Here is a 14,579-nt window from a genome sequence, read left to right on the forward strand (position 1 = left end):
TAAAATTGGTCAATTTTGTTGCCACATCAAACTACAAACTTTATTAAACATAAATAAACAAGTTTCAACCATAACATGTGACCAGGTTTTGGACCTCGCACAAAAGTGTCCATGATCGAGGACAACAGGTCTGAGTTCAGCAGAACAAAGTATAAGGTGCAGTAAACCCAAAATGTATCGTCCACATATGAAGACGCAGGGTCTCAGGATGACAGAAGACATTTCTCACACACTCAGAACCTTCACACTCTGCAGCTGGAACACAGCACGTACTCAACTGCTGTTATACTTATTCTGAGTAGTATGTGAGGATGAGATTTTAAACACAGCCTTGGGGACATTTTCTGTCTCTGGCACAGGAAGATGATGTCGTTAACCCCGCCTACAAAGCTCTGATTGGCTCGGTTGTTTTTCCAGCTGAGGAAACATCCAGTCAGTCAGCTCAACACCACGAGCATCTGATTTTAAAGGACCTGAGACATGAGCTGCACCTCAGCTGATTTATAACACAACCGTCACAGTTTGACCGTCCAGGACTGAAGTGTGTGTGGAAGATATAAAGTGTAAATGTTTTAACTTTAAAGACTGAGAGGGGAGAGGAGCTAAGGAAGGACAGAATGGTTGAGGAGGAGGAGGAGGAGGAGGAGGAGGTATGATTGCTCCCAGGAGGTTTCATTAACAGGTAATGGTCCTGATGATGAAATGCCACAAAACATTCATGTGGAAAAAAGTAGGGAAGCACAGGAAGTGATGTCACAGGAGCGGAGGCAGCTGATTGGACAGGAGATTCCCGGGCAGCTGCTATAAAACCTGACGTGAAGCCACAACAAGACACAGAAACACAGAGAAGAGACGACACAGCGGGACGGACACACTGAGAGAGACTCGAGGTACAGAGTGTGTGTGTGTGTGTGTGTGTGTGTGTGTGTGTGATGCAGATGTGCACAGGTCCAGAGTCCTGCAGGTGTTACACTGTAAGAAAATGTCCTCTTTTTTTCAGCAGGTGATTTTTAATTCTTTTTATCTCTCACCGTTCAAACTTCAGATTCTGTGTCTGACACGTTCGCTATTTTCTTTTTCTTTTAACTTTCTTTAATGAATCTGGTACTAAAATTATAATTTATGACTGTGGCGTCACTTTAAGCTGCTGTCTGCTTCTTGATTTTTATGATTAACGACACTAAATTAGAATCTTTGATGTTTACTTTCTTTAACTGAAGTTGTTGTTTCAGGTTATGTATTAATTATCTGCATGGTTTCAAACAGCTCTTTGGTTGTTTGAGTGCAGGTTGGGTTGTTTAAGGGTAGAATCTTTTATATGTTAAATTATCTTTTACGTTATTTCTCTTTAATTCTGATTCATGGCATATTTTCAGCTTCGTCTGTGCAGTCGTTGCTGCTTATCTGAGTCAGAGAGTTTTAATGTTAATGATGCTTTTTTTAAGTGTAATAAATTAAAGTCTTGAATATGCATCAAAGTTTAAATTTCCCTGAATGTCAGCAAGATTTTTGCACAGAAAAACAGTTTTGAAAATCCCCACATGAGCAGGTTTTAACACAGTTTAAGTAAAAATGTTGCGTTCAGGTGCAGATTCTGACGTCGGTTTGTCCTGTGAACATGAAGGTGTTGGGGCTGCTGCTGGGCTGCAGCGAGGAAACATGGGGTATTTTTGTGAATGGAAGAATTTGCAAAGTGTGTGTGTGTGTGTTATATCCTCACACGTGCATGAATGAGAGCTGCAGTACGTCAGCATCAGCAGTGGTGTGAATGGTTCACCGTGTGTGTGTGTGTTTGATTGTGTACACGTGCACAATTGTTTGTGCATCATCAAGAATGTGTGTGACGTCGACAACAAGTGTTTATTTGCAGGGATGGAAAATGCTAAAATTAGCCGATGTTGCTGGACAATACGGTTCACCCGTCAGCTGAGCTAAAAGTGTTCTCCTCTGTGTGTGTGTGTGTGTGTGTGTGTGTGTGTGTGTGTGTGCACTAACAGCAGCAGTGTGCAGGTTTTCAGTCTGTTGTGTGTTCACACTGGAAATGAGACTAATTGAAGTGAACTGAAAATATTGAGACTAAAAAAAGTCTTTTGATTTTTGAAGTGTGCAGTTTATGGATCATTGTACCCATAATGCATTGCACAAAGGAAATCACAGCTGCAAAACAAAACAAACAAACAAAAACTAACCAAAAGGATTTTATGAAGCAGGATGTATTGAACTATTTGGTATAAAGGTTTTAAATTTTGAACTTTAACTGCACAAACAAATATAAAGTCCCAGTGTCCTCAAACGAGCACTTCCTCCTTCACAGTGTCAGCTGGTCACTGTTGCTGAAATTGGTCACATTTCAAACTTTATTAATCATAAATAATCAAGTTTCAACCATAACATCTGATCAGGTTTTGTCCACTTCTGTGTCGGGATTGGCTGCAGACTGACTCGGCTGAGATGGCCGCCATGTTGTTTTTACATGGATCAGTGTGTTGTACTTTTGCTGCCACTCGATGGCACAAAAAGTGTCCAGGGACGAGGACGACAGGTCAAAGTTCAGCAGAATGAAATATAACGTGCAACAATCCCAACAAGTGATGTCCTCGTATGAGGACGCAGGGTCTCGGGGGGGGATACAGGTAGTGTGTAGTCTGGGGTGTGACCTCTGACCTCGCTCCTATTAATGAAGCTTCTGTTGCATTCAGGTGCAGCTGGGAAAGTCTGCATGTTTTCTGAATGAAGAGACTGATGACAGGATGAGATGTGATTCCTGTTGTTACAGATGCAGTTCTGTGGCTGTTTGCTGTTTTCCTGCCTGCTGCTCATCACGCTGTTGCACTGCAGCACTGACGGCTTCAGAGTCCAACAGGTCTGAACACACACACAGAACACAGCTTTAGTTACTTCCTGTCCAGTGAAAACCTGATGTCTTCATGTTGAATGTTTCTGATACACTGAAGGATGAAATGTTCCTTTATGTGTTGACAAAATCCTCTCACCTCCTGAGCTGAATAAACTCTTTGAAAACCCTCTTCGATCATGTGGAGAAGTCGTCATCACAAAGCTGACAACAGGCGGCTTTTCTGACTTTGTAGAGTTACTTGGTTCTCACAGGACAGCCACGCTATAAGCACATGATGAAATTATAGAATATGATGCAATTTACTGAAGTTATGAGATCTTCTTCCACCACATGAGAATCAGACCAAGCTGTCTGCAGTAGTCTCGAACTGACACAGCAGAGTCGCTCCTGGATCAGATTCTGGTTCAGGCGTGGCAGCAGCAGATCAGATTGTGTCCTATCAAATCATCCCAAGGGCCAAAACAAACGGCCCCTCCCTCAGCGGGCCCCTGTGCCGATATCAGATGATGTAACACGTCTGACGGGCTGCAGGGAGACGAGCCTGAAGGTGTTTTCTGTTTAGTCTGGATGATATGTGATCGTGTGACTCATCAGAGGCAGTGGGCGGACAGGAAGTCAGAAACTGCTCGCTGTCAGGGTCGTGATGTAAGAGGTGATTCGCAACGTGGAGTCCTGACGTATGAAAACACCAGGCGAGGTGGAGACACGGAGCAGGGTGGCCGTCCTCTGCTGAGGTCAATATTTTCTATACGGAGACTCCCTTATGGAAAATAAAATATGGAGGATCAGTCGTGATAGTTTCACACAGTGGTGGAGGAAGTGCTCCGACCTTTGACTTAAGAAGAAGTAGCAACACCACAAGGTAAAACTACACTTGTACAAGAAAAGGTCCGGCATTGAGAGTAAAAGTACAGACGTATTAGCATGAAAATATACTTAAATTACCAAAGAGAATATATAATTGACATTTTCGTTCATATCCTGATCCCATCCCGTCCTTGTGTTCCAGCGTGTAGACCGGCGCACCTTGAGGGCTCCAGCACATCTTCAGCCTCGCCCTGGAGCGGTGAAGGCAGGGGAGGAGCTGACAGCCAAGCTGCTCCGATTGGACGACCTGGTGAGGATGGAGAATGATGTCATGGAGCCAAAGAGGAAGCGGAGTTTCCCCGGTAACAATGCCCCGCTGGACCGCCTGTCTGTCAGCTCCATGGAGATCAAACAGGGAACGAACAAGCAGAGGTAGGACGACAGGTTGTGTCTTTTAAATTCACTAATGCAGGAACTCAAAAACCCAGAACCTGAATTTTAAAAACTGTATGAGTCTTTGGTGCAAAGTTCCTCTTGTGCTTCCACCGTATTCCACTTGATTGTCAATGCGTTATATCTAGCTCCTGCAGTCCAAAATTAGTTTCACAAAGTTGTCCCCAAAGATGCAGGGAAAAAGATGGGAACAAAGCCAGAATCAGCGAGAGAGGAAACGTGTTATTACCATAAGTTTCTGCAGTGGAAAACATATGTAAGGGTCCTACTGGTTGTAAGAAAACAAACGGCATCTGAAGCCCCAGAAGCCACACATTAACCACTTGTTGACAGATTTTTGGTTATGTGATTACAGGATATACTGCAGGAATCCTGAAGAGAGATATATTATCCTTAAATGCCTTTTTTAAAGACCCTTTCCATGTCCTATGGCTTTCGGAAAAAATCATAGGACAGTATGTCGAAAATGCTCATACTATAGTATGTCGGAAAAAGAAAAAACTGTTTACAAAGTCATAGTATAGCATGATGAAAAAAGTCATAGCGTAACATGTTGAAAAAACTGTCAGAAAAGTCATAGTACATAATGTCGAAAATGCTCATACTATAGTGTGTTGGAAAAAGAAAAAACTGTTTACAAAGTCATAGTATAGCATGGTGAAAAGAGTCATAGGATAGCATGACGAAAATAGTCATAGTATAACATGACCAAAATAGTCATGGTATAGCATGTCTAAAATAGTCATAGTATAGCATGACGAAAATAGTCATAGTATAGCATGGCCAAAAAAGTCATCGTATAGTATGTCGAAAATAGTCATAATATATCGTGTCTGGAAAAACTGAAAATAGTCATAGTATGGTACATCGGAAAAAGTCAGTATAGTATGTCAAAACTACCGTTAAAAAAGTCATAGTATAGGATGTTGAAAAAAGTCATAGTATAGGATGTTGAAAAAAGTCATAGTATAGCATGTTGAAAATAGTCATAGTATAGCATGTCGAAAAAAGTCATAGTATGGCATGTCGAAAAAAGTCATAGTATACCATGTCGAAAAAAGTCATAGTATAGTATGTCGAAAAAAGTCATAGTACAGCATGTCGAAAAAAGTCATAGTACAGCATGTCGAAAAAAGTCATAGTATAGTATGTCGAAAAAAGTCATAGTATAGCATGTCGAAAAAAGTCATAGTATAGCATGTCGAAAAAAGTCATAGTACAGCATGTCGAAAAAAGTCATAGTATAGCATGACGAAAAAACTCTCAAACTGGTCATAGTATAGCATGTCGAAAAAAGTCATAGTATAGCATGTCGAAAAAGTCATAGTATAGCATGACGAAAAAAGTCATAGTATAGCATGTCGAAAAAAGTCATAGTACAGCATGTCGAAAAAAGTCACAGTATAGCATGACGAAAAAACTGTCAAAATGGTCAAAGTATCGCATGTCGAAAAAAGTCATAGTATAGCATGTCGAAAAAAGTCATAGTATACCATGTTGAAAAAAATCATAGTATAGCATGTCCAAAATAGTCATAGTATAGCATGGCGAAAAAACTGTCAAAATGGTCATAGTATAGCATGACGAAAAAACTGTCAACAGGGTCATAGTATCGCATGTCGAAAAAAGTCATAGTATCGCATGTCGAAAAAAGTCATAGTATACCATGTCGAAAAAGTGATAGTATAGCATGACGAAAAAAGTCATAGTATGCCATGTTGGAAAAAGTCATAGTATAGCATGTCGAAAAAAGTCATAGTATGCCATGTCGGAAAAAGTCATAGTATAGCATGTTGAAAAAAGTCATAGTATAGCATGACGAAAAAAGTCATAGTATAGCATGTTGAAAAAAATCATAGTATGCCATGTTGGAAAAAGTCATAGTATAGCATGCTGAAAAAAGTCATAGTATGCCATGTTGGAAAAAGTCATAGTATAGCATGACGAAAAAAGTCATAGTATAGCATGTTGAAAAAAGTCATAGTATGCCATGTTGGAAAAAGTCATAGTATAGTATGACGAAAAAAGTCATAGTATAGCATGTCGAAAAAAGTCATAGTATAGCATGTTGAAAAAAGTCATAGTATGCCATGTTGGAAAAAGTCATAGTATAGCATGTTGAAAAAAGTCATAGTATGCCATGTTGGAAAAAGTCATAGTATAGCATGACGAAAAAAGTCATAGTATAGCATGTCGAAAAAAGTCATAGTATAGCATGTTGAAAAAAGTCATAGTATGCCATGTTGGAAAAAGTCATAGTATAGCATGTTGAAAAAAGTCATAGTATGCCATGTTGGAAAAAGTCATAGTATAGCATGACGAAAAAAGTCATAGTATAGCATGTCGAAAAAAGTCATAGTATAGCATGACGAAAAAAGTCATAGTATAGCATGTCGAAAAAAGTCATAGTATACCATGTCGAAAAAAGTCATAGTATAGCATGACGAAAAAAGTCATAGTATAGCATGTCGAAAAAAGTCATAGTATAGCATGACGAAAAAAGTCATAGTATGCCATGTCGGAAAAAGTCATAGTATAGTATGTCGAGAAAAGTCATAGTATAGCATGTCGAAAAAAGTCATAGTATAATATGTCGAAAAAAGTCATAGTATACCATGTCGAAAAAAGTCATAGTATAGCATGATGAAAAAACTTTCAAAATGGTCATAGTATCGCATGTCGAAAAAAGTCATAGTATAGCATGTCGAAAAAAGTCATAGTATTGCATGTCGAAAAAAGTCATAGTATAGCATGTCAAAAAAAGTCATAGTATAGCAGGTCGAAAAAAGTCATAGTATAGCATGACGAAAAAACTGTCAAAATGGTCATAGTATAGCATGTCGAAAAAAGTAAAAAAAAAATCATAGTATAGCATGTCGAAAAAAGTGATAGTATAGCATGTCAAAATGGTCATAGTATAGTATGTCGAAAAAAGTAAAAAAAGTCATAGTATAGCATGTCGAAAAAAAGTGATAGTATAACATGTAGAAAAAAAGTCATAGTATAGCACGTCGAAAAAAGTCATAGTATAGCATGACGAAAAACTGTCAAAATGGTCATAGTATCGCATGTCGAAAAAAGTCATAGTATAGCATGTCGAAAAAAGTCATAGTATAGCATGACGCAAAAACTGTCAAAATGGTCATAGTATCGCATGTCGAAAAAAGTCATAGTATAGCATGTCGAAAAAAGTCATAGTATAGCATGTCGAAAAAAAGTGATAGTATAACATGTCGAAAAAAAGTCATAGTATAGCACGTCGAAAAAAGAAAAAGAATCATAGTATAGCATATCGAAAAAAGTCATAGTATAGCATGACGAAAAACTGTCAAAATGGTCATAGTATCGCATGTCGAAAAAAGTCATAGTATAGCATGTCGAAAAAAGTCATAGTATCGCATGTCGAAAAAAGTCATAGTATAGCATGTCGAAAAAAGTCATAGTATAGCATGTCGAAAAAACTGTCAAAATGGTCATAGTATAGCATGTCAAAAAAAGTCATAGTATAGCATGACGAAAAAACTGTCAAAATGGTCATAGTATAGCATGTCAAAAAAAGTCATAGTATAGCATGTCGAAAAAAGTCATAGCATAGCATGTCGAAAAAAGTCATAGTATAGCATGTCGAAAACAGTCATAGTATAGCATGTCCTAAATAGTCATAGTATAGTATGTTGAAAAAAGTCATAGTATAGCATGTCGAAAACAGTCATAGTATAGCATGTCCTAAATAGTCATAGTATAGCTTGTTGAAAAAAGTCATAGTATAGCATGTTGAAAAAAGTCATAGCATAGGATGTCGAAAAAAGTCATAGTATAGCATGTCGAAAAAAGTCATAGTATAGCATGTCTAAAACAGTCATAGTATAGCATGTCGAAAAAAGTCATAGTATAGCATGTCGAAAAAAGTCAGTATAGCACGTCGAAAAAAGTAAAAAAAAGTCATAGTATAGCATGTTGAAAAAAGTCATAGTATAGCATGTTGAAAAAAGTCATAGTATAGCATGACGAAAAAAGTCATAGTATAGCATGACGAAAAAAGTCATAGTATAGCATGTTGAAAAAAGTCATAGTATAGCATGTCCTAAATAGTCATAGTATAGTATGTCGAAAAAAGTAAAGAAAAAAGTCATAGTATAGCATGTTGAAAAAAGTCATAGTATAGCATGTCGAAAAAAGTCATAGTATAGCATCTTGAAAAAAGTCATAGTATAGCATGTCCTAAATAGTCATAGTATAGTATGTCGAAAAAAGTCATAGTATAGCATGTCGAAAAAAGTCATAGTATAGCATGTTGAAAAAAGTCATAGTATAGCATGACGAAAAAAGTCATAGTATAGCATGTTGAAAAAAGTCATAGTATAGCATGTCCTAAATAGTCATAGTATAGTATGTCGAAAAAAGTAAAGAAAAAAGTCATAGTATAGCATGTTGAAAAAAGTCATAGTATAGCATGTCGAAAAAAGTCATAGTATAGCATCTTGAAAAAAGTCATAGTATAGCATGTCCTAAATAGTCATAGTATAGTATGTCGAAAAAAGTCATAGTATAGCATGTCGAAAAAAATCATAGTATAGCATGTCGACAAAAGTCATAGTATAGCATGTTGAAAAAAGTCATAGTATAGCATGTTGAAAAAAATCATAGTATAGCATGTCGACAAAAGTCATAGTATTGCATGTTGAAAAAAGTCATAGTATAGCATGTTGAAAAAAATCATAGTATAGCATGTTGAAAAAGTCATAGTATAGCATGTCCTAAATAGTCATAGTATAGTATGTCGAAAAAAGTCATAGTATAGCATGTCGAAAAAAGTCATAGTATAGCATGTTGAAAAAAGTCATAGTATAGCATGTCGAAAAAAGTCAAAAAAGTCACAGTATAGCATGTCGAAAAAAGTCATAGTATAGCATGTCCTAAATAGTCATAGTATAGTATGTCGAAAAAAGTCATAGTATAGCATGTCGAAAAAAGTCATAGTATAGCATGTCGAAAAAAGTCATAGTATAGCATGTTGAAAAAAATCATAGTATAGCATGTTGAAAAAGTCATAGTATAGCATGTTGAAAAAAGTCATAGTATAGCATGTTGAAAAAAATCATAGTATAGCATGTTGAAAAAGTCATAGTTTAGCATGTCGACAAAAGTCATAGTATAGCATGTTGAAAAAAGTCATAGTATAGCATGTTGAAAAAAGTCATAGTATAGCATGTTGAAAAAGTCATAGTATAGCATGTCCTAAATAGTCATAGTATAGTATGTCGAAAAAAGTCATAGTATAGCATGTCGAAAAAAGTCATAGTATAGCATGTCGAAAAAAGTCATAGTATAGCATGTCGAAAAAAGTCAAAAAAGTCACAGTATAGCATGTCGAAAAAAAGTCATAGTATAGCATGTCCTAAATAGTCATAGTATAGTATGTCGAAAAAAGTCATAGTATAGCATGTCGAAAAAAATCATAGTATAGCATGTTGAAAAAGTCATAGTATAGCATGTTGAAAAAAATCATAGTATAGCATGTTGAAAAAGTCATAGTATAGCATGTCGAAAAAAGTCATAGTATAGCATGTTGAAAAAAATCATAGTATAGCATGTTGAAAAAGTCATAGTATAGCATGTCGAAAAAAGTCATAGTATAGCATGTTGAAAAAAATCATAGTATAGCATGTTGAAAAAGTCATAGTATAGCATGTTGAAAAAAATCATAGTATAGCATGTTGAAAAAGTCATAGTATAGCATGTTGAAAAAAGTCATAGTATAGCATGTCCTAAATAGTCATAGTATAGTATGTCGAAAAAAGTCATAGTATAGCATGTCGAAAAAAATCATAGTATAGCATGTTGAAAAAGTCATAGTATAGCATGTTGAAAAAAATCATAGTATAGCATGTTGAAAAAGTCATAGTATAGCATGTTGAAAAAAATCATAGTATAGCATGTTGAAAAAGTCATAGTATAGCATGTCGAAAAAAGTCATAGTATAGCATGTTGAAAAAAATCATAGTATAGCATGTTGAAAAAGTCATAGTATAGCATGTTGAAAAAAATCATAGTATAGCATGTTGAAAAAGTCATAGTATAGCATGTTGAAAAAAGTCATAGTATAGCATGTCCTAAATAGTCATAGTATAGTATGTCGAAAAAAGTCATAGTATAGCATGTCGAAAAAAATCATAGTATAGCATGTTGAAAAAGTCATAGTATAGCATGTTGAAAAAAATCATAGTATAGCATGTTGAAAAAGTCATAGTATAGCATGTTGAAAAAAATCATAGTATAGCATGTTGAAAAAGTCATAGTATAGCATGTCGAAAAAAGTCATAGTATAGCATGTTGAAAAAAATCATAGTATAGCATGTTGAAAAAGTCATAGTATAGCATGTTGAAAAAAATCATAGTATAGCATGTTGAAAAAGTCATAGCATAGCATGTCGACAAAAGTCATAGTATAGCATGTCCTAAATAGTCATAGTATAGTATGTCGAAAAAAGTCATAGTATAGCATGTCAAAAAAAAGTCATAGTATAGCATGTTGAAAAAAGTCATAGTATAGCATGTCGAAAAAAGTCAAAAAAGTCACAGTATAGCATGTCAAAAAAAAGTCATAGTATAGCATGTCGAAAAAAGTCAAAAAAGTCACAGTATAGCATGTCAAAAAAAAGTCATAGTATAGCATGTTGAAAAAAGTGATAGTATAGCATGTCGAAAAAAAGTTATAGTATAGCACGTCGAAAAAAGTAGAAAAAAGTCATAGTATAGCATGTTGAAAAAAGTCAAAAAAGTCATAGTATAGCACGTCGAAAAAAGTAAAAAAAAAGTCATAGTATAGCACGTTGAAAAAAGTTTAAAAAAAAGTCGGTATAGTATGTCGAAAAAAGTAAAAAAAAGTCATAGTATAGCACATTGAAAAAAGTTAAAAAAAAAAGTCAGTATAGTATGTCGAAAAAAGTAAAAAAAAGTCATAGTATAGCATGTCGAAAAAAGTAAAAAAAGTCATAATATAGCATGTCGAAAGAAACTGAATAGCACTTTATAAATAGAGGTTATTTAATATTATTATCATTTTCATAAAAAGTCACAGTTTGAGAAAACGAGTAAAAAGAAAAGAAGTGCTCCGACTCGTTTGTTTACTTTTGTTCTCCTTTTTGTTTTTGTAGCAAGGTAGTTGAGTTGCCACGGCGACGAGTCAACCCACCTCCCGTCGACAGGATTGGAATGAGTCGTCTACCAAACAGCCGAGGATAGGCCACGCCCCCTCCCTCTGACAGTCTGGCCCCTCTCTACAGCGCCCTCCTCTGGACAGGTGCGGCACTGCAGTCGACTCACATTCCCCCAAAACACTGAAATGATTCTTTCAACTCTTCTGACGCTGTTCTCTCTCCGCAGAGGAGTCACCACAGATGCATGAAACACAGCCAATCACCAACCGCCACGCCCACCACCTGTCAATCATCTACCTTCACTTCACCTGGACACCCCCGACCCCCACAGTGATGAATGTTTAGTGACGGTGCATTCAGGTGCTACTTGGTAAATTTATGGCACGTGTCTGAGAATGTCAGGACCAAATAATTATTGATCAGATTTCATGTTTACGTCTTAATAGGAAACCTCAAACTGATAATTGTCACATTTAAAAAACATTCAATATCCGTCTTTAGATTTTATAATTCCATAACATCACCGTCTGAACCTAAACATCTCAACGAAAACTGCCACACCAAAACATTGTGGCAGAAGATTAACTTTTATTATTAATTTAAAATTTCATCCTCCATTAATTTCTGTCCTGAATAATCAACTGTGGTTTCAAGATAGCTCCTAATTTTAATCCATTTCAGACTGTTTTTCTTCAGAGTTCGTCTACAGCAGTTTGTGTTAGGCAGTGGTGAAAAGTAACTAAGTACATGTATTTGTCAAACTGGTACAGATATTTTTAAAAAACTGACTTTCACAGTTATGATGAAACATTCTCGCAGTTTTTTTTAGAGTGTCACCTGAATGCACCATCACTGCCCCTCCCTGCCTCCTGTGACCCTGACTGGAGGCGTCTGTCGCCTCAAACATCCGACGCGACTTGACTCGAGTCTCTGCCTCGTAGTGCAGCAGGTCTGTTTACAGCAGGACGACATGCTGAGAGACGTCTCCACTGCGCCGGACATCACGAGAACTGGACCGACCTCCACTGCAAATAAGTGACGACCATGAAGCCAGTGAGAAAGAATTTAGGGTAGAGATGCGCCGATTTATCGGCTGATCATCGGTATCATCCGACATTCACCTTTTTAACCGCCATCGGCCACCAGCAGTTAAAATGACAGTCACTGATGGCCGATGCTTTCTGTTGTGTCAGTTCAGTTTTTCGCAGGTTAAAAATTAGTGGCCGGTTGCACAGAGCACCTGAAGTTAAGATCGTCCATTAAATAAAATCTGTTGCACAAAACATCCTTAAGTTTTTCTCCTTATCATGTTCACAAGTCAACGGTGTGCTGCGTCATTCGCCGGGTGTCAGACGCCCTCACCTGTCTACTGAACACCGTGCTGAAGTTCCCGTCCAAACGTCGCAGTTTCTTCCCACATTCGTGTTATTTTTGGATCAAATTTATTTTTCATTTTGTTCTTGAATTTATCTAGATTTTTTCTTCCTCTGACCAATTTGGTTTTCGTGTCTTCTTCTACCATTTTTCTTAAATATCAGGCGAACTCTGAGAATACGTAGGCGCGACAACAGGTAGCCGCTATAGCCAATCAGCATTGAGATCCTCTGGGGATGAATGACGCCGAGGATGTACTGGTGGAAGTTCATTAATCGATTCAGAGATTCATGCGCGTATGACGTGAGTCAGTGCACAAAATATTGTAGTGAAAATTCGCATTGCATTTTGTGTGAACACAACATAAAGAGGGGACTTAGTAGCGGCTCTATAGCGCCACCTCTGTGTGAAAAGGGTTTTAAACAGACATGAGACTGGTATCTGTCTGAACATGTCACTGTAGGAAAGAAAGAAAAAGCCAAGCATGTAGAACGATTCCTTCCAAAACAAACCGGGTCAGATGGACAGTTTATGTAGTTCCAATTTAATGGACTACAACACGTCATATTATCTGGAATATTCCTTTAAAACCTTGACCACATCATCACAGCTGTGTTGCCTTCACAGTCAGCTGGTTCAGGTTCATACGAGTGCTGCTTCAGCACATTACTGTGCGACACTGAACGGTCCAGGACGACACGCCGGCGCAGTGGAGATGGTTTCCTCGTCAGCCAGAGGTTTAAAAAAGAAAAAAAAAAAACTGATCCTGTTTTTAAAATGCTTCTTACTGCCTTTAAGTTTAATTGTGCTTAATAAAGAGTTAATGATCACGCTGCTCGAGGTGTCTCTTTTATTCTGAAGGTCAAACGAGACAAAAAAATTATTTGCCTCCAGGACGAAACAGAATCCATCTGGTGATGTGTATTTTAGCAGAATAATTAGAGTTCATTTCACAGTAAATTCTTTGATATTTTAAAATATATTTTCAGCATTACTGAAGAGTAAAAATCAAAAACCTGAAAAATAAGGTTTTGTCCTAATGTTTATATCAAAAATACTACATCGTGGTTTTTACATCAAAAGTACATTAATTTTACTTTTATCACCACGAGGACGCTGACCTTCAAAACAAGTCCGGTTGCATTCTGGGATTGACAAGAGGGGGAGGGGAGGGTTAGACAGCAACCATTTTTACTGTGAAGAGGAATAATGTAAAAGTTAATGAAATCTGACCTTCAACCAACAAATTCTAATCAGTTTGTTTGTGAGTCCAAGTGAACATTTGTGCCAAATTTGAAAATTCCCTTAAGATGTTCTTGAAATACCCCAATTATAAAATAAAACGGCTGCAAGGTTGGAGTGACCTTCCACCATCAAAATCTAATTTGTTCATCCTTGAATCAAAGTGGATGTTTGTGCAAAATTTGAAGAAATTCCTTCAAGGTTTTCTTGAGATACTGTTTTCACAGAATCAAACGTACACAAGATCACATTAACCTTGACCTTTGACCACCAAAGTCCAATTCATTCATTCTTGAGTCGAAGTTGATGTCTGTGCCAAATTTGAAGAAATTCAATCAAGGTTTTCCTGAGATGCCGTGTTCACAAGAATGCGACAGACAAGGTCACAGTGACCTTGACCACCAAATTCTAATCAGTTCATTTGTGAGTCCAAGTGAACGTTTGTGCCAAATTCGAAAATTATCTTTAGGTGTCAGATACTGTATTCACAAGAATGCTATGGACGCAGGGTCTTAGTGACATTTGACCACCAAAATTTCATTTGTTCATGCTTGAATCAACATGGAGGTTTGTGCCAAATTTTAAAAAAAAATTCAATCAAGGTCTTAAGATGCCATGTTCACAGTGTCCTTTGACCACCAAAATCTAATCAGTCAACGTTTGTGCCGAATTTGATAATTCCCTTA

At 37.0% G+C, this 14,579-nt stretch overlaps 1 protein-coding gene across 1 annotated transcript; it reads left to right on the top strand.

Moving 5' to 3' along the window:
• Window positions 1–842: 842 nt before the first annotated feature.
• Window positions 843–13,486, top strand: ostn (osteocrin). The gene is made up of 5 exons (XM_033632043.2): window positions 843–890; window positions 2,777–2,863; window positions 3,867–4,096; window positions 11,275–11,420; window positions 11,504–13,486. The coding sequence occupies exons 2-4, from the start codon at window positions 2,777–2,779 to the stop codon at window positions 11,360–11,362; spliced, it is 405 nt and encodes a 134-aa protein (XP_033487934.1). The 5' UTR covers window positions 843–890; the 3' UTR covers window positions 11,363–11,420; window positions 11,504–13,486.
• Window positions 13,487–14,579: the final 1,093 nt, after the last annotated feature.

This window comes from Epinephelus lanceolatus, chromosome 4 (genome assembly GCF_041903045.1).
Source record: "Epinephelus lanceolatus isolate andai-2023 chromosome 4, ASM4190304v1, whole genome shotgun sequence".
NCBI classification, from domain to species: Eukaryota; Metazoa; Chordata; class Actinopteri; order Perciformes; family Serranidae; genus Epinephelus; species Epinephelus lanceolatus.